The following is an 18,685-nucleotide window of genomic DNA, read 5'->3' as shown; positions in this document are numbered from 1 at the left end:
AGGCCCTGGAAAAGCCGGCTCTAGAGGGCTAGAAGGGCTCTATTGCCCTTCTCTTCGTCCTTGGCACCTCCCTAATCCTCCTAATCCTTTCCCACCCCAACCCTACTCCCTCAGCACAGGACTCAAGAAAACCACAAAAGACATCATTTGTTCATGAGAGCCCTTTGGTGAGCTTTTTTACATACCGAAGTGTTTTCTTGCCTTTTAGAATATTTCCAACAATCACCTTGGTTTGGAGGGGGCCAGGATCATCTCAGATTTCTTCGAGAGAAATAGTTCTTCTATCTGGAGCCTTGAGCTTTCAGGTGAGCACATGGAAAGGGAGGGAGAAGACACTGGGAATGCAGAGGGAGGGAAGAGGGGAAAAACAGAGAATTCAACGTCTCGTTGAACCAGACCATGTCCTTCTAGTCTTGGAGACCAGAATACTGCATCTATGCCTGCTAAACCCTCCCAGTCACACTCCCCTAGCCCCCGCCATTTATCATCCATATCTGACATTATAGATGATATATAAACAATAATTTATCATATACTTTACCACCCAAACTGAATAGGGCACTATTAATTAACTGGAACCACAAGCAAACTGAGATATCTTGCACCCAGTCATAAACTATGTTTAATATGATTAAGAACATAAAATAAAATCATAAAAGAACAAATCACTTAAAAAAAGACCTCTCCTCCTCTCCACACCAAGAGTTTCTTACAGTGAAAAATTTATAGTCACTGATATTAAAGGCTCAACAAATAAATTCAATGGCACATTAGTTACAGGTGAATAGAATTAGTGGAAAACATTTTATCTATCTATGCAGCATAGAAAGATAAGACATAGAGAATATAAAAGATAAAAGAATTAAAAGAATGAGTAGTTTCCAGAAGGAGAAGAAATGAATGAGCAGCAATATTTGAATAACAGCTAACATGTTCCCTGAATTGATAAATTTGCAGATACAGGAATCCCAGTAACTCCTAAGAAAGGTGTATAAAAAGGAATCTACACTTTAGTATATCTCTGAAAAACCCTTAACATACAGAGAAGATCTGAAGAGTGTCTAGGAAAAAATACAGAAATAAAGTTTGTGTATTTTTCTTTATAAAGATGAGGTCTTGCTATGTTGTCCAGGCTGGTCTCGAACTCCTGACCTCAAGTGATCCACCTGCCTCAGCCTCCCAAAGTGCTGGGATTACAGGCATGAGCCACTGTGCCCAGCCAATAAATATATTTTGTATGTGAGTGAGCAAAAACTACCCCTTTTTTTCAAAGTAATCTTGGATCTTTTTTTCAAAGTAATCTTGAATCTTTTTTTCAAAATAATTCTGCAATCTTGGCTATTAGTATTGTAAGTAATAGTAATCTTGGCTATTCTTGTACAGTTTCTCCTCCAGGTGAATTTTAGAATCATTTTGTCAAGTTCTATTTAAGAAAAAAAGAAAAAAAGAAAAAAAACACCTGTTGGGGTTTTGGTTGGGGTTCTATTTAATATTCTAGATTAATTTATGAAAGAACTGACATATTCGCAATATTGAGTCTCCTCATTTATGAACATGGTTTATCTCTACTCCTTCAGGTCTTTTATATTCTTTTTTTTTTCTTTTCTTTTTTTTTTTTTTTTTTTGAGAAGGAGTTTCACTCTTGTTTCCCAGGCTGGAGTGCAATGGCGCGATCTTGGCTCACCACAATCTCTGCTTCCTGGGTTCAAGCGATTCTCCTCCTCAGCCTCCCAAGTAGCTGGGATTACAGGTGTGAGCCACTGTGCCCAGCCCCAGGTCTTTTTATATTACTGAGTAAAGTTTTAGTTTCTTCTATTATAAGCCTTGCATTATTTATATTAGGTTTATTTCTAGGTCTTATTTTATTTTATTTTATTTTATTTTATTTTATTTTATTTTTTGAGATGGAGTTTCTCTCTTGTCGCCCAGGCTGGAGTGTGATGGCACGATCTCAGCTCACTGCAATATCTGCCTCCCAGATTCAAGCAATTCTCCTGCCTCAGCCTCCCAAGTAGCTGAGATTACAGGCATGCGCCACCACGCCCAGCTAATTTTTTCTATTTTTAGTAGAGACAGGGTTTCTCCATGTTGGTCAGGCTGGTCTCAAACTCCCAACCTCAGGTGATCCACCAGCCTCAGCCTCCCAAAGTGCTGGGATTACAGGCGTGAGCTACCGTGCCCGGCTATGTCTTATTTTATGTGAACAGAATGTTTTTTTCTATCACATTTTCTTTTTTTTTTTTTTTTGAGACGGAGTCTCGCTCTGTCGCCCAGGCTGGAGTGCAGTGGCGCGATCTCGGCTCACTGCAAGCTCCGCCTCCCGGGTTCACGCCATTCTCCTGCCTCAGCCTATCCGAGTAGCTGGGACTACAGGCGCCCGCCACCACGCCCGGCTCATTTTTTTGTATTTTTAGTAGAGACGGGGTTTCACCGTGGTCTCGATCTCCTGACCTCGTGATCCGCCCGCCTCGGCCTCCCAAAGTGCTGGGATTACAGGCGTGAGCCACCGCGCCCGGCTTCTATCACATTTTCTGATTGGTCATTACTGGTGTGTCTGAAAGCTATTAATTTTTGTACATTGATTCTATATCTAGTCACTTTATTAAATTATCTTATGAGTTCTAACATTTTGTTAGTTAATTTTATAGAATTATTTAGAGAGGTGATTATATCTGCAAATAATGAACGTTTTTTCTTTTCCAATATTTATATCTCCTAATTATTTTTCTGGTTGCACTGGCTAAGACCCCTAACATAATGTGTTAACACAGTACAGAAAGCTCTTTGTAAAAATACAAATCACCCAATCCTATCCCAGACTGGTGAAATCAGAATCTTTAGCAGGAGAAATCTTGGAATCTGTGTTTTATCAAATTTCACAAATAATTCTCTTACAACCAGTTCTGTACTATCTGTAACCACTGATTTAAACACAAGAATTTGAATAACTAATCACCTAGTTTTATGCGTTGACTAGCTTATTATCTCACTTTATTGCACTGCTAACAGACACAGCCAAACAAGTATTTGTGTTCCTGTGAATGCATTCATTCATTCATTCATTCACTCACTCATTTTATTAAGGACCTGTTATGTGCCAAGCACTATTTAGTTGGTAGAGATACAAAGCTTATTGAGGGTTCAAAGGAGGAAATTTGGGAATAAGGCTCCATGTCATGTACTTCCCAGAAATCACCAGTGTCTTACATTGCTTAGCAGGGCCACAACTCAGGTAAGGTGAGTGAGCCACTTGCGCTGGTCACAAAATGTAAGGAGTGCCAAAATATCATGACGAGCAAAATATCAAGACATTAAATAAAAACAGCATCCAACAGGGATTGAATGGACTGAGGTGAATAAGTTCTAGTCATGTGTGTGCAGGGTCAGATCCTGTCTTTATTTAAAATTATAAAGACACCAGGCGCGAATCCCAGCACTTTAGGAGGCTGAGGTGGGCAGATCACGAGGTCAGGAGTTTGAGACCAGTGTGACCAACATGATGAAACTGTGTCTGTACTAAAAATACAAAAATTAGCTGGGTGTGGTGGTGTACACCTGTAATCCCAGTTACTCAGGAGGCTGAGGCAGGAGAATTGCTTGAACCCAGGAGATGGAGGTTGCAGTAAGCCGAGATCACACCACTGCACTGCACTCCAGTCTGGGTGACAGAGCGAGACTCCATCAAAAAAAAAAAAACTTTTCAATATAGATGATTTTGCACTAATTTTGATTTTTTAAAATGTTGTATTAGGATATTCTTCTTCTTGATTACTGAATTTTTAGGCATCTCTTAAATTCTGCACGCATGGCAAGTGTCTCACTCACAAGTGTCCCAGTCCTGCTGCTTGAACTTGGATGAGCATTTTTAGGATGTTATAGACTCTAGGCACTAGGCTGGGAGCTGATGCTGCTAATGAATGCACAGGGTATGCTACCAACTCCTGGAATTTCATGGCAGAGAGAAAAGGCAATGTTAAAAGAGAGGGTAAACAGTTGCCTTGTTCTCTTTTGTCCGCGTAATACTTGCTTTAAGTCCCTTCCTGTCCTGCCCTTTCCTTTCCTTTTTTATTTGATTTTATTATTTTATTTTATTTTTGAGGTGAAGTCTTTCTGTCACCCAGGCTGGAGTGCAGTGGCATCGTGATCTCAGCTCACTGCAATCTCCACCTCCCAGGTTCAAGCATTTCTCGTGCCTCAGCCTCCTGAGTAGCTGGGACCACAGGTGTGCACCATCATGCCTAATTTTTGTATTCTTAGTAGAGACAGGATTTTGCCATGTTGGCCAGACTGGTCTCAAACTCCTGACCTCAGGTGATCCACTTGCCTGGGCCTGTAAAAGTTCTGGGATTATAGGCATGAGCCACAGTGCCCAGGCTCCTTTTCTTTTTTTTAAAACAGGATCTTGGTCTGTCACCCAGGCTGGAGTGCAGTGGCACCAACATGGCACACTGCAGCCTTGACCTCCTGAGTTCAAGTGATCCTCCCACCTCAGCCTCCAAAGTAGCTGGGACCACAGGTTCATGCCACCATGCCTGGCTAATTTTTAAAAAAATTCTTTGTAGAGACAAGGGCTCACTATGTTGCCCAGGCTGGTCTCAAACTCCTGGGCTCAAGTGATCCTCCCACCTCTGCCTCCCAAAGTGCTGGGATTACAGGCGTAAGCCAATGTGTCTGGCACCTGCCACCTTTTTTCTGTTTGATTGTTCTAAAGAGAAGTGGACTGGGAGGGGCAGGGGGTGGGACAGGAAGGGAGCCATGGTTAGCAGTGCATCACTGACACACCACCCTCACTACAGGAAATGACTTCAAGGAAGAATCTGCAGCACTGCTCTGCCAAGCCCTGTCGGTAAGAGGCAGGGAGTGCAGCCAAACCAGTGGGTGATGTCCCTGGGAGATCTGGGCAACCTGGGGCTGCTATGGGCACAGTAACGTGAGGCTACTTTCACATGTTAGGGACTGGGGAGTGTTTAGACCCTGCCAACCCCAACAAAAGCCACAGCAAATGGTAGAGCTGTTTATATGGCACTAAGTTCTCCCAGCAGCCATCCACAGTCCAACAAAAAATGCCTAAGACATTGTCTTCACCTAATTTTTGGTACATCAGAGCCCCACCATCATACTGCCCTGAGATAAGTAAGATATTTGCAATCAGAAGACAAAAAATCCTTCTCTTTCCCATTTGTTTCTGTAGACCAATTACCGAATTAAGAAGCTGGATCTCAGTCACAACCAATTCTCTGATGTAGCAGGGGAGCACCTGGGCCAGATGCTGGGTGAGTCTCCCTGGAGGAAGGGACAGCAAAGGGTAGGGATAGGGGAGGATCGCTTGACAGAGCTGAATCTCCCTTTTTAACATTTTTAAGTGTTGTGATTATAAAAGTGATGTAAACCATGCCCAAAATACATTCAGAATTTGGGTGCAGTGGCTTATCCCTGTAATCCCAGAACTTTAGGAGCCTGAGGCAGAAGGATTGCTTGAGCCCAGGAGTCAAGACCAGCCTGGGCAACACAGGAAGACCCTGTCTCTATAAAATGCCAAAAAATTAGCCAGGTGTGGTGGTGCACACCTGTAGTCCCAGCTACTCGGGAGGCTGAGGTGGGAGGATCCCTTGAGCCCAGGAAGTCGAGCCTGCAGTGAGCCATGATCGTGCCACTCCACTGCAGCCTGGGCAACAGAGAGAGACCCTGTCTCAAAAGGAGAAGAAGAAGAAGGAAAAGAAGAAGGGGAAGGGAAGGGGAAGGGGGAGGGGGAGGGGCAGCAGCAAACACCTGGACATGGGAAGTAAAACTTTACGATGATTAGAAGAACATAGAGAGAAACAACTAACAACTCAGGAAGGCTAAGGACTGTTAAGTATGGTCCAGTAAGCATGAATGGTTCAAAAGCAATTGAAAAAGTACCTTTTGGGTACTATGCTTATTACCTGGGTGATGAAATAATCAGTACACCAAACCCCTGAGACATGCAGTTTACCTATATAACAAACCAGCACATGTAGGCCTGAACCTAAAAGTTTTAAAAATTCCCGTATTTGACAACAATACATTTGAAACATGCATATGATAAAAAGACACACTACCATGAACAACCTTAAAAGACAAGCAACAGGCTGGGCGTGGTGGCTCACGCCTGTAGTCCCAGCACTTTGGGAGGCCGAGGTGGGCAGATCATGAGGTCAAGAGATCAAGACCATCCTGGCCAACATGGTGAAACCCCATCTCTACTAAAAATACAAAATTAGCTGGATGCAGTGGTGCGTGCCTGTAATCCTAGCTACTTGGGAGGCTGAGGCAGGAGAATCACCTGAACCCACAAGGCGGAGGTTGCAGTGAGCCGAGATGGCGCCACTTCACTCCAGCCTGGGCAACAGAAGGAGACTCCGTCTCAAAAACAAAAGACAAGCAACAGACAGGGAGTAGATATTTGCAGCATTTGTAGAATACAAAAATTAGTATTCAGAATGTTGATAAAAGATCCTTAGCTCAATTAGACAATGATAAATAGCCTCAATAGAGCAATGGTCAAGGCATTACTCTATTGAGGCATAGCAAAAGAAGTCGAGTGCTCACATCTCTTTACTAGTTAGAAAATGAAAGGTTCTCCTTGTCATCTATTAAAGCTGTGAAAGTTTAAAGCCAGTGAATGTCAAAGGCTGCGGACAACTGAGCGAAATAAGAATACTTCAAGCTGCCGGGCACTTTTGAGAACAACTTGACAGTCCTTGGTAAACTTGAAAATGTGTCTATTCCATGATGCAGAAATTCCCTCCCATCAAGGGGAATTGTCTCAGAGAAGCTCTCACACATACACAGAGAAATGTGTGAGGAGGTTATTACAGCATCGTCATAAAAGAGAAAAAAAATAGTAACAACCTAAATAGTCATCCCCAGGCAAATGACTACAAAACAGGAAGTTGTCACAGGAGTCCAGGCAAGACAGGAAAATAGCTTGAGCTCAGGGAGGAGGTGGGGAGAGAGAAGAGTGAATGGATTCAGAATATACTTTGGGGGTAAAGCCAAAAGGACTTGCTGATATGAAGAATGGGGGAAAGAGAGAGAGAGATAGACTCATGGTCATTTTGCTTCAGCTATTGGTTGGATGACGGTGTTGTTTAGGTGGATGGAGACAACTCAGGGAGCAACAGGGACAGGAGGGACAGGAGATAGGAGCCCCGTTTTCCATTTTGGCCACGTGATGTTTGCAATGGCCATTTGACACCTACATAGAGAAGTCAGGTAGATGGTTTGCTGTGTGAGTTTAGGGCTTGGTGAAGAGATCAGGGCTGAAGATACACATTTGGGGTCGCAGGTATATAGATGTATTTAAAACCATGAGGCAAGCTGAGGTCATCTAGGCAGGGAGTGTAGACAGAGTTGAGTAGGTGGCCGTCGAACTGACCTTTGGGTCACTCCAACATTTTTAGGTTTCACAGAGGAGGAAAAGGAGTCTGAGGAGTGGTCAGTCAAATAGGAGGGAAACCAGAAAAGCGAGCTGGCAGGAGCCGAGGAAGGGAGCAGTTCAGGAAGAAGATCGACAGTTGCATCAAACGCTGTTGAGAGATCAAATAAGACGAGGATAAAATAGTAACCATGGCACTTGGCAGCATGGAGAGTTAGTGGCTTTGAAAGTGCTATTTTAACTATTCACAGTAACAAAGACATGGAATCAACCTAAATGCCCATCAGTGGTAGACTGGATTAAAAAAATGTGGTGCATATACACCACCGAATACTATGCAGTCATAAAAAAAAAAACAGTGAAATCATGTTCTTTGCAGGAGCAGGGATGGAGCTAGAGGCCATTATCCTTAGCAAACTAATGTAGGAAGAGAAAACCAAATACCACCTGTTCTCATAAGTGGGAGCTAAATTATGAGAATACATGAATACAGAGAGGGGAACAGACACTGGGGACTAACTGAGGGTGGAGGGAGGGAGGAGGGAGAGGAACGGGAAAAATAACTGAATACTAGGCTTAATACTTGGGTGATGAAATAATCTGTACAACAAACCCTGTGACACAAGTTTACCTATATAACAAACCTGCACATGTACCCCTGAACTTAAAATTAAAAAAAAAAAAAAAGAAAGTGCTGTTTTAGTGGAGTGGGTGAGTATGGAAACCCAACTGGAGGAGGTTGAGTTGAAAATGGAGGCCTGGCACAGTGGCTCATGCCTGTAATCCCAGTGCTTTGGGAGGCCAAGATGGGAAGCCAGGAGCTCAAGACCAGCTTGGGCAACATAGTGAGACCCACTCTCTACAAAAAATTCAAAAATTGGGCTGGGTACAGTGTCTCACACCTGTAATCCCAGCACTTTGGGAGGCTGAGGTGGGTGGATCACTTGAGGTCAGGAGTTCAAGACCAGCCTGGCCAACATGGTGAATCCCTGTCTCTACTAAAAATACAAACATTAGCCGGTGTAGTGGTGTGTGCCTGTAATCCCAGCTACTAGAGAGACTGAGGCACAAGAACCGCTTGAACCTAGGAGGCAGAGGTTGCAGTAAGATGAGATCCTGGGGTGGGGGGAGAGGGGAGGGATAGCACTAGGAGATATACCTAATGTTAAATGACGAGTTAATGGGTGCAGCACACCAACATGGCACATGTATACATATGTAACAAACCTGCACGTTGTGCACATGTACCCTAAAACTTAAAGTATAATAAAAAATAAATAAAATAAAATAAAATATTACTTTCAATAAATAAATAAATAAAGTCGAGATCCTGCTATTGCACTCCAGCCTGGGTGACAGAGTGAGACTCCATCTCAAAAAAAAATAAAAGTAAAAAATTAGCTGGGCATGGTGGCACATGCCTATAGTTCCAGCTACTTGGGAGGCTGAGGCGGGAGAACTGCTTGAGCCCAGGAGTTAGAGGTTATAGTAAGCTGTGATCATGCCGCTGCACTCCAGCCTGAGATACAAAGTGAGACCCTGTCCTCCAAAAATAAAAAGAAAATAGGATGCAAAGCAAAAAGAACACTATACGCACCCACAGAAGTTCTGCTGGGAAGGTTGGAACAGAAAGAGGGGGCAGGAGCCAAGGGAGGCAGAGTCCAAGGAGAGTTCTTAAGGATGGAAAATGCTGACAGGAAGAAAGAAGAATAAACTGATGCTACAGAAGAAGGAGGAGGTAATGACAGGAGCAAAGTCCATGAGAAGGCTGCAGGCAATAGAGTCCAGAACAAAAGTGCGTAGCTCACTGGCCTGAGAGAGCAGGAGGGGACAGTTCATTCATTGAAAAACGGATGAGGAAAGGGTGGGTGCCGGTGCAGGTAAATGGGTAGATTTCATGGTGGCATTTGAAGCCTGTCATTGCTGCTATTTTCTCAGTGAAGTAGGAGGCAAGATCTTCAGCTGAAAGTTCAGTTCAGACCACTAGGGTTGATGGGAGGGCAGAAGGTATAAAATACCATGTAGGAGGGAGGAACAACATGTAATGGAAGCACCTTTCCATGTGGGGCAGTTTGAGTCTGTCTGAAAACTGAGGTTATAAATTTAACATGAGACAGACTGTGCTCTCTCTTTTGTTTTGTTTTGGAGGCGGAGTCTGGCTCTGTTGCCCAGGCTGGGTGGAGTGCAGTGGCACAATCTTGGCTCACTGCAGCCTCTGCCTCCCGGGTTCAAGCAATTCTCGTGCCTCAACCTCCTGAGTAGCTGGGATTATACTCCCAAGCCATCACACCCAGCTAATTTTTTGTATTTTTGGTAGAGATGGGTTTTCACCATGTTGTCCAGGCTGGTCTCCAACACCTGACCTCAAGTGATCCACCCCCCTCGGCCTCCCAAAGAGCTGGGATTACAGATGTGAGCCACTGCGCCGGGCCTGTGCTCTCTTTTAAAATTGTTATAATCGTACTGCAAATGCAGCTTTTAAAAACACTTACTATTGCTGGGCGGGGTAGCTCATGCCTGTAATCCCAACACTTTCGGAGGCCGGGGCAGGTGGATCACCTGAGGTCAGGAGTTCAAGACCAGCCTGGCCAATATGGTGAAACCCTGTCTCTACTAAAAATACAAAAAATTAGCTGGACGTGGTAACTTGGGTGTATAATCCCAGCTACTCGGGAGGGTGAGGCAGGAGAATCACTTGAACCTGGGAGGCGGAGGTTGCAGTGAGCAGAGATCGTGCCACTGCACTCCAGCCTGGGCAACAAGAGCGAAATTCTGCCTCAAAAAGAAAAAACCCCAAAAAACAAAAAAACAACACATTATTTGAAGTGATTGCTATGTGACAGGCATCATATTGGGCATTTTACATCAATCCTCATTAAAAAAAACTCTATATAGGGCCAGGCGCGGTGGCTCACGCCTGTAATCCCAGCACTTTGGGAGGCCGAGGCGGGTGGATCACGAGGTTGGGAGATCGAGACCATCCTGGCTAACATGATGAAACCCCGTCTCTACTAAGAATACATAAAATTAGCCAGGCATGGTGGCGGGTGCCTGTAGTCCCAGCTACTCAGGAGGCTGAGGCAGGAGAATGGCGTGAACCCGGAAGGTAGAGCTTGCAGTGAGTGGAGATTGCGCCACTGCACTCCAGCCTGGGTGACAGACAGAGACTCCATCTCAAAAAACAAACAAACAAACAAACAAAACCAAAAAACTCTATACAGGTTGATATCTCCATCGTACAGATAAGAAAACAGATGTAAAGGAAGGTTAAGTAACCTGCCTGGGATCACATGGGTAGTAAGTGGTGAGATCAGAATTATAATCTAACTTGTGTGGCCATTTGAGTGATGCAGGTGTGCAAGGTGTAGCTTAAATGAGGGAACTGGCAGAGAAGAGGAAATAAGGGTAAGAAGAGAGTGAGGGAGACAGGGGAGGGGGTAATGAAGGCAGGAGAAAGTTTGTTCCCAAAATTATACAAGGTGTTGTGCACTTTACTAAAAACTCACACCCAGGGTTGACACAAAGAGAAGCATGATCAGAATGTAGTGTACTGTCCATAAAAAATAAGAAATAGGCCCATGTGGTGACTCATGCCTATAATCCCAGCACTTTGGGAGGCCGAGGTGGTGGATCACCTGAGGTCAGGAGTTCGAGACCAGCCTGATCAACATGATGAAACCCCGTCTCTACTAAAAATACAAAAAATTAGCTGGGCATGGTGGCGGGCACCTATAATCCCAGCTACCTGTGAAGCTGAAGCAGGAGAATCGCTTGAACCCAGGAGACGGAGGTTGCAGTGAGCCGAGATTGTCAAGAGCAAAACTCCGTCTCAAAAAAAAAAAAGAAAGAAAAGAAATAAGACATTATTCTTGGGCCAGAGGCCTAAAGGCAATTCCTCCCATTCAGTAATGGTTCAAGAGGACTTTAGCCTTTCCATCAATGGCCTCCTTGGCATAACTGCCCTCCCCAAATAAAAACAACAATAATAATGTGTTTAAATAGGATGTTCCAACCCTGTGGAACATGTAAGCAAAATCATCTTCAGGTCAAAACAAAAGTATGATTTCTGTGCAAACCCAGCTTCTCACCAAGCCTGGTGCCTCCCCACTTCCAACTGATTGTGCCCCTGAGCCTCTCCTGGAGAGAAATTCTGGAGTCACCACTGCAGCCGTGGCCTGCCATGATAAAGACATCATGTGATGTAACATGCCAGGTCCATCACAGCCTTCCTGTGTAAATACAGCCCCTGAAGATGTTTTCCAGCTACTTCTGTCTATTTTAATTCATAATATTCCACCAGATAAATAATTCTTGCTTTTATTTATTTATTTATTTTTGAGATGCAGTCTTGCTCTGTCACCCAGGCTGGAGTGCAATGGTGCCATCTTGGCTCATTGCAACCTCCACCTCCCAGGTTCAATCAGTTCTCCTGCCTCAGCTTCCTGAGTAGCTGGGACTACAGGTGTGTGCCACCATGCCCAGTGAATTTTTGTATTTTTAGTAGAGACACGGTTTCATCATGTTGGCCAGGCTGGTCTCAAACTCCTGACCTCTGGTGATCCACCTGCCTCGGCCTCCCAAAGTGCTGGGATTATAGGTGTGAGCCACTGTGCCCGGCTAATTCTTACTTTTATAAATGATGCCATGGTAAACATCTACAAGCACCTTGCTCTTCCCATATTCTGTGCTGTCATCTTAGGTAGAGTCTCAGAGGTGACTGATAGGGTATGCACATTTTAATGGGAAAATATCTGTGATCAGATAATATCTGCCAAATAGACTATACCAATTTCCTTCCCACCTAAACTATGTAAGGAGGATTATTTCACCGCATCTTTGCCAGCTTTGGGGATCATCTTACAATTTTGTGTTTAAATGAATAACTAAAAAAATTATTATCTGAGAATTTTACTTTGCATGACCACTGAGTGGTCTTTATCCCCAGTGTCATGGACGTCTGTTAACTCTGAGAATGGGTTTTCTGGGCTGTGGGAGATGCTAAGCCGATTCCCTCCCTGTTTCAGCCATCAACGTGGGGCTCACGTCACTGGATCTGAGCTGGAATAACTTCCACACAAGGGGAGCTGTGGCCTTGTGCAACGGTCTCCGGGTAAGGCACTCTCCAGCAGTGGTGTGTGGAGCCCAGTTGAGGGCAGCCAGGGCCTCCCATCCTGCCATCCTAAGCCTCTTCCTCATGGTCACCATCAATGAGGACATACTGAGCTCTCATCAAATACTTTTCAAGTTATTGTTCTCCCTCCCACAATTCCTGGATGCACGTTATTATTTTTTTTTGTTTGAGATGGAGTCTTGCTCTGTGGCCCAGGCTAGAGTGCAGTGGCGTAATCTCGGCTCACTGCAACCACCACCTCCCTGGTTCAAGCGATTCTCCTGCCTCAGCCTCCTGAGTAGCTGAGACTCATGGTGCCTGCCACCATGCCCGGCTAATTTTTGTATTTTTAGTAGAAACAGGGTTTTACCATGTTGGCCAGGCTGGTCTCAAACTCCTGACCTTGTGATCCACCCACCTCAGCCTCCTAAAGTGCTGGGATTACAGGCGTGAGCCACCGCGCCTGGCCTGCACATTATTCTTTAGTATAAATTGTAGCTGCTGAGGCCAGGGTGGCATCTTTGGATACACTTCAAGAGGACAGTTTAATTAGTGGGTAGGGAATGACCAGAAGCCAAAGGGAGGGAGTCTCATGAGTACTTGAGACTGAGACCAGCTGGGAGCTCTGAATGATCTGGCAGACCCATCGGTCCTGGGGACCACTGAGCACCCGGTCTGGATGCCAACAGGGGGTAGAAATCAGGGCCCTTTTGGTTGGATGAGTCACGCATAACCTTGATGCTGGTGCTGTTCTCCCCTCTTCCTGGAGGGTAATGTGACCCTGACAAAGCTGGATCTCTCCATGAATGGCCTTGGGAATGAGGTGGCTCTGGCCCTAGGGGAGGTCCTCCGACTCAACAGCTGTCTAGTCTACCTGGATATCGGCGGCAATGACATCGGCAATGAAGGGGCCTCCAAAATCAGCAAAGGACTGGAATCCAATGAAAGCCTCAGAGTTCTGAAGGTAGTCTTTAGCTAGAAAGGGGCTATTTTGTGTGTGTGTGTGTGTGTGTCTCCGTGTGTCTCCGTGTGTGTCCGTGTGTGTGTGTGTGTGTTTGTGTATGTGTTGGGGTGAGTCGGGGGCTGCATAGTACTGGAGAGAATAATTGGGAATATCTGTACTTCATATATGTATGTATTTTCTACCATCTCTTGGCTGTAAATGCAGTGACCATTCTCTACTATAAAGCCAGTGTCACCCTCAGTGCTCCCTGGTGCACTGCAGATCTTCCTAACAGGTCTTCCTTCCTCCCATCTGGGTCTCCTTCAGGATCTTCTCCACATTGCCACCAGAGTGTGCTTTTTCTTTTTTGTTTTGTTTTGTTTTGTTTTGAGACAGGGTCTGGCTCTGTCCCCCAGGTTGGAGTGCAGTGGTGCAATCTCGGCTCACTGCAACCTCCGCCTCCCAGGTTCAAACCATCCTCCCACCTCAACCTCCTAAAGTGCTGGGATTACAGGCATGAGCCACTGTGCCTAGCCCTCAGAATGTGCTTTTTGAACACAAATCTGACATCCATTCCCCTTCCCCCAGCCCTTCAGTCTCCTGTCTTTCGGCTTAGACCCCTGCATGGCTTCCTGTTGCTCAGATCCCGTTCGCTGAGCCCCAAGTGCCCCTCCAGCCTCAGTCCACCCCGTGCTCTCCCTTGCTCTGCACCCAAGACCCCGTGGTCCTCTCTCCACTCCTTTCCTCCTACCACAGAGGCTTGGCCACTCCGCCTCCACTTGCTTGCTGCTGGGATCCTCCGTCTAGGGGACCTGCTCCCAGAGCCCTGCTCCCTACTTCCCATGGAACTTGCTGCCCTTTCTAATTCCATGTATGTGAGGGCTCTTTGCTCGCCTGTCATTCCCTCAAATGTGAAAGCTTCATCAGAATGAAGACTGTGTTTGGGCCAGGTGTGGTGGCTTATGCCTGTAATCCCAGCCCTTTGGGAGGCCAAGGTGGGTGGATCGCTTGAGGTCACCAGTTTAAGACCAGCCTGGCCAAGATGGTGAAACCTTGTCTCTACTAAAAATACAAAATTAGCCAGGCATGGTTGTGCATGCCTGTAATCCCAGCTACTTGGGAGGCTGAGGCAGAAGAATCACTGAACCCAGGAGGTGGAAGTTGCAGTGAGCCGAAACCATGCCACTGCACTCCAGCTGGGTGACAGAGCAAGACTCCATCTCAAAAAAAAGAATGAAGACTGTTTGGTTTTGCCCATCATTAAACTCCTCATACCTAGTCCCTCATACCTAGCATAGTGTTGGGCACACGATAGAAGCCCAGTGAATATTCATTAAATGAATGAATTAATGAATACATATTTCATTTTAAATTAATTTACTTGTAGATGCTAATTTATAATATAGATGCTATTGAGCAGTTGGAAAATAAATGAAAGGTGAGGACTTCTATTAATCATCCCCTCTCTGGGGCTCCTGCCAAGAGCCAGCTCTCATTATTCATAGCCTCACCTGGTAATGTGGGCTCTGTTAGCCCCACTTGTCAGATGAGAAAACTGAGGCTGTGTGACTTGCTTATGCCACACAAGTAGCAGGAGGCAGAGGGAAGCCTGCTCTACGTGGTTTTCCATGGCAACTGCAACTCCCTCAAGATGTGAGGGTGGTTGGAGAGACCACAGATGTGAGCGTCCTGAAGAAGAAAAGCAGTGAGGAGACAGTGAGGAAGGGGCTGCCATCTGAGAGGACAACCATGAGGAGCTGCTAAGAGGACAGGAGGAAGCCAGATTCTGAGAGGCAGAAGGAGCACAGTGACTACAGACCAAACAGACTGGCCATCTAGTGACCAGGAAATCTGGGAGTCCCAGCTGGGGTGGAGCGGGGCCAGGCACAACTCAGACAGAGACTGACCCAGCCTGTGGGTGGCTCAGCCCCAGTGGCTGAGGACGCCAGCGACAGTCTGAGAAACTGAATTTTAAAAGATTAAGCAGTTGCCTCAGCAAAATGGCAATAGGGGTCTTTGCTGTTTTGTGGGTATACATGGTTTAAACCATGTTTTACTGCTTTTCTCATTTTTCCACAATGACCTTATGTAATGAATATATTTCAATTTTCTAAAATGTTTTAGAAGTAAAAGAGAAAAGTTTAAGACAAAACTCTTAGTTTGGCCACCATGGAGACCACATCAACTTTGCCACAGGAATTATCTATGGGTCTCCACATCCAGCCCTGGTGCCCCTGGCCCTAAGCTTGGAAAAATAAGGAATTCCCATTAGGAAGTGAGTCCAGCAAAGGATTCAAAATGCTGAGCTCCATGAGGTCCAGGCCCTAGTGTGCATTTTCTCACTGGAGTACATCAGAGCCTGGGACACAGCTGACACATACTAGGGGCTCAGCAAGAGTTTTGGCTGCCTCATCATGAAGCCACTTAGCTGAAAGCCTTCAATAATAAGAACTATTATTCATTGACAGGCACTCGTTTTAATGCTTTGCCTGAATTGAGATGGTAAGTTCTCAGAGCAGCCATAGGCGATAAGTACAAAGTGATCAGGGAATTAATGCAAGGCCAGGCAGCTGGTAAGCAGAGCCACCGGGCTCCACAGTCCCTTCCATTAACTTCCATCCATGCTTCAGCAGCTCCTAGCACCACTGGGATAATGTCCTTGTTCCTTCTCCAAGCCTATAAGGTTCTCCATGATGTGGCCCATCCCAGCTCTGTGGCCTCATTCTCTCTGCTTCTGCTCACAAACATCTCTTGCTGTTTCACATCCCTATGCCTTTGCACTTGCCTACTCTTTTCTTCTTTGGTGAATCTTGTTTCCTCCTCTGGTTTTGCCCCCCTTCCTCAGACCTCACTAATCCTCATTAGTCCTGCAAGGCTTAGCTCCATGGTCCCCTCCCCTATGCTGCATGCTCCCTTCCTTGCTCCTGCAGTACCCACGTGTACCTCTGTCACTGCTGTCATAACACTTCTGATGCTATTGGCTTGTTTTCCTGTCTCCCCCAATTACAGTGTTAAGCTACCCGAGGGCAGAAACCTTGCCATGTCTGCCTGTGTGTCCCTCAGTGCTTAGTCCAGTAGCTGGCACATGGCAAGCCTCTAATTAATATGTGCTGGGTGGATGGATGGATGGATGGATGGATGAGCAGTGAGATGAACAGATTGCTGGCTGGCTGGCTGGCTGGATGGATGGATGACAGGTGGATGGATGAGTAGATGCACAGGTAGATGAATGGATGGATGGATAGATAGCTGGTTGGATAAATGAGCAGTTGGATGGACAGATGCATGGGTGGATGGATGGATGAGCAGTGAGATGGATAAGTGAGTGGATGGATGGATGGATGGATGGATGGATGGATGGATGAGAGATGGATGGATGAGGAGATGGACAGGTGGATGAATAGATAGATAGATGGTTGGGTGGATGAGCAGTGAGATGGATAAATGGGTGGGTAGGTGGATGGATGAATGGATGGATGGATGGATGGATGGATGGATGAGCAGTGAGATAGGCAGACAGATGGATAAACAAACAGATGGACAAGGAGATAATTACTTATAGAGAAGTCTGCGTGTGAGACAGAGGTTGTGATTTGATGAGATGTAGAAACTGTGCTCTGGGCCAGCCTCTCCTCCCATCTCAGCCTCCTCTTGTCTTGATTCTCCCTCTATAGCTTTTCCTGAATCCCATAAATATGGATGGGGCTATTTTACTTATCCTGGCTATCAAGAGGAACCCCAAATCCAGGATGGAAGAGCTTGATATTTCCGTAAGTGATCAAATGGTAGTTTCTTGGGTCTGGGCGCAAGCCAGTGACCCTGTCCACTCTATACTCTGTGTTGGCCGGAGCCCTAGAAACTAGGGCTATGAAAACCTGAGAGTAGAGACAAGAAAATGCTAAAAAGAAAGGCAGGAGGACTCCAAAACAGAATTCTTTAACATCAGCTTTGCTGATGAGTGGCCCTGGGTCCCAGAATGGTTCCAGAATCACAAAATTTGTAGAATCTGGGTATTAAAACACATACTTTATTTTCATTTCATGAGTTGGCCTGTTAGACTCAGAGCAGTATTTCTGTGTGAAAATCTCTTCATAAAGGAGGAAAGCCCCAGGAGGTGACTTCAAATCCTGCTGGGAACTCTTGCCTGAATCAGCACACAGGTGGCATCTGATGATAGCCTATACTTGTCTACCATTTTATACTCTTTTTTTCCCAAAGTGATTTTATATACGCCAGCTCATTTTTATCCTACTCTAGAAGGTAGGTAGAATACTGTATTAATTTCCTAAGGCTGCTGTGAGGTACCACACACTGGGTGGCCTAAACAACAGACATGTATTGTCTCACAGTTCTGGAGGCTGGAAGTCCAAGAGTAAGGTGTCAGCAGGCCTGATTCCTTCTTACGGCTGTGAGAGAGAATTTGTTCCTGACCCCTCTCCTGGCTTCTGATGGTTCCTGTCATGCTTTGGTTTACCTTAGCTTGTAGAAGCATCACTCCCATCTCTACCTTCTGCTTCACATGGCATTCTCCCTGTCTCTGTATCCAAATGTCCCCTTTATATAAGGACACAGTCTTATTAGATTAGTACCCACCCTAATTACCTTATTTTAACTTGACCATCTGCAAAGACCCTGTTTCCAAACAAATTCACATTCATGGGTCCTAGGGGTTAGAACTCCAACATCTTTTTTTGGAAGGGGGCAAAATTCAACCCATAACAAGTACTTTTCCTCATCTTCCCATTTTACATATAGGGAAACTGAAACAGGGAGTCTCACTCTGTTGCCCAGGCTGGAGTGCAGTGATGCGATCTCAGCTCACCTCCGCCTCCTGGGTTCAGGCAGTTCTGTGCCGCAGCTTCCAGAGTATCTGGGACTACAGGTGTGTGCCAACACGCCAGGCTAATTTTTTGTATTTTTAGTAGAGATGGCGTTTCACCATTTTGGCCAGGCTGGTCTCAAACTCCCGACCTCAAGTGATCCACCCACTTCAGCCTCCCAAAGTGCTGGGATTCGAGGTGTGAGCCACTGCACTTGGCCTCCAGTGATGGCATTTTGAATATTTAAACCCAAGCTCCTTAGAACTGAATAGTTAATAATGTGGGTTTTTACTTGCTGCTTTTCTTTCCCTTTGTTCTCTCACCTGTCCTCCCTGCCCCAGGGCCTTCTTGTGCTTCCTGGGTCTTCCTCTCTTTCCCCATCCTCATGCTCCGGTTTTGAATCTGCAGGCCAG

At 45.5% G+C, this 18,685-nt stretch overlaps 1 protein-coding gene across 8 annotated transcripts in view; it reads left to right on the top strand.

The window, feature by feature from the left end:
- Positions 1–18,685, top strand: part of LRRC74A (leucine rich repeat containing 74A) — a 40,982-nt gene that overhangs the window by 11,203 nt on the left and 11,094 nt on the right. For 6 of the 8 annotated variants that reach the window (XM_055288692.2, XM_055288693.1, XM_055288696.1 and 3 more), the window contains 6 exons: positions 209–305; positions 4,797–4,846; positions 5,192–5,273; positions 12,424–12,509; positions 13,279–13,473; positions 17,127–17,222. In XM_055288692.2, the coding sequence (XP_055144667.1) occupies positions 209–305; positions 4,797–4,846; positions 5,192–5,273; positions 12,424–12,509; positions 13,279–13,473; positions 17,127–17,222 (606 nt within the window). The remainder of the gene's footprint in view (positions 1–208; positions 306–4,796; positions 4,847–5,191; positions 5,274–12,423; positions 12,510–13,278; positions 13,474–17,126; positions 17,223–18,685) is intronic. The other 2 variants (XM_055288694.1, XM_055288697.1) reach the window with 2 other exon arrangements.

The sequence above is a fragment of the Symphalangus syndactylus genome, chromosome 8 (assembly GCF_028878055.3).
Source record: "Symphalangus syndactylus isolate Jambi chromosome 8, NHGRI_mSymSyn1-v2.1_pri, whole genome shotgun sequence".
In the NCBI taxonomy this organism is placed as follows: Eukaryota; Metazoa; Chordata; class Mammalia; order Primates; family Hylobatidae; genus Symphalangus; species Symphalangus syndactylus.
This window is presented reverse-complemented; position numbering and strand designations above follow the sequence as displayed.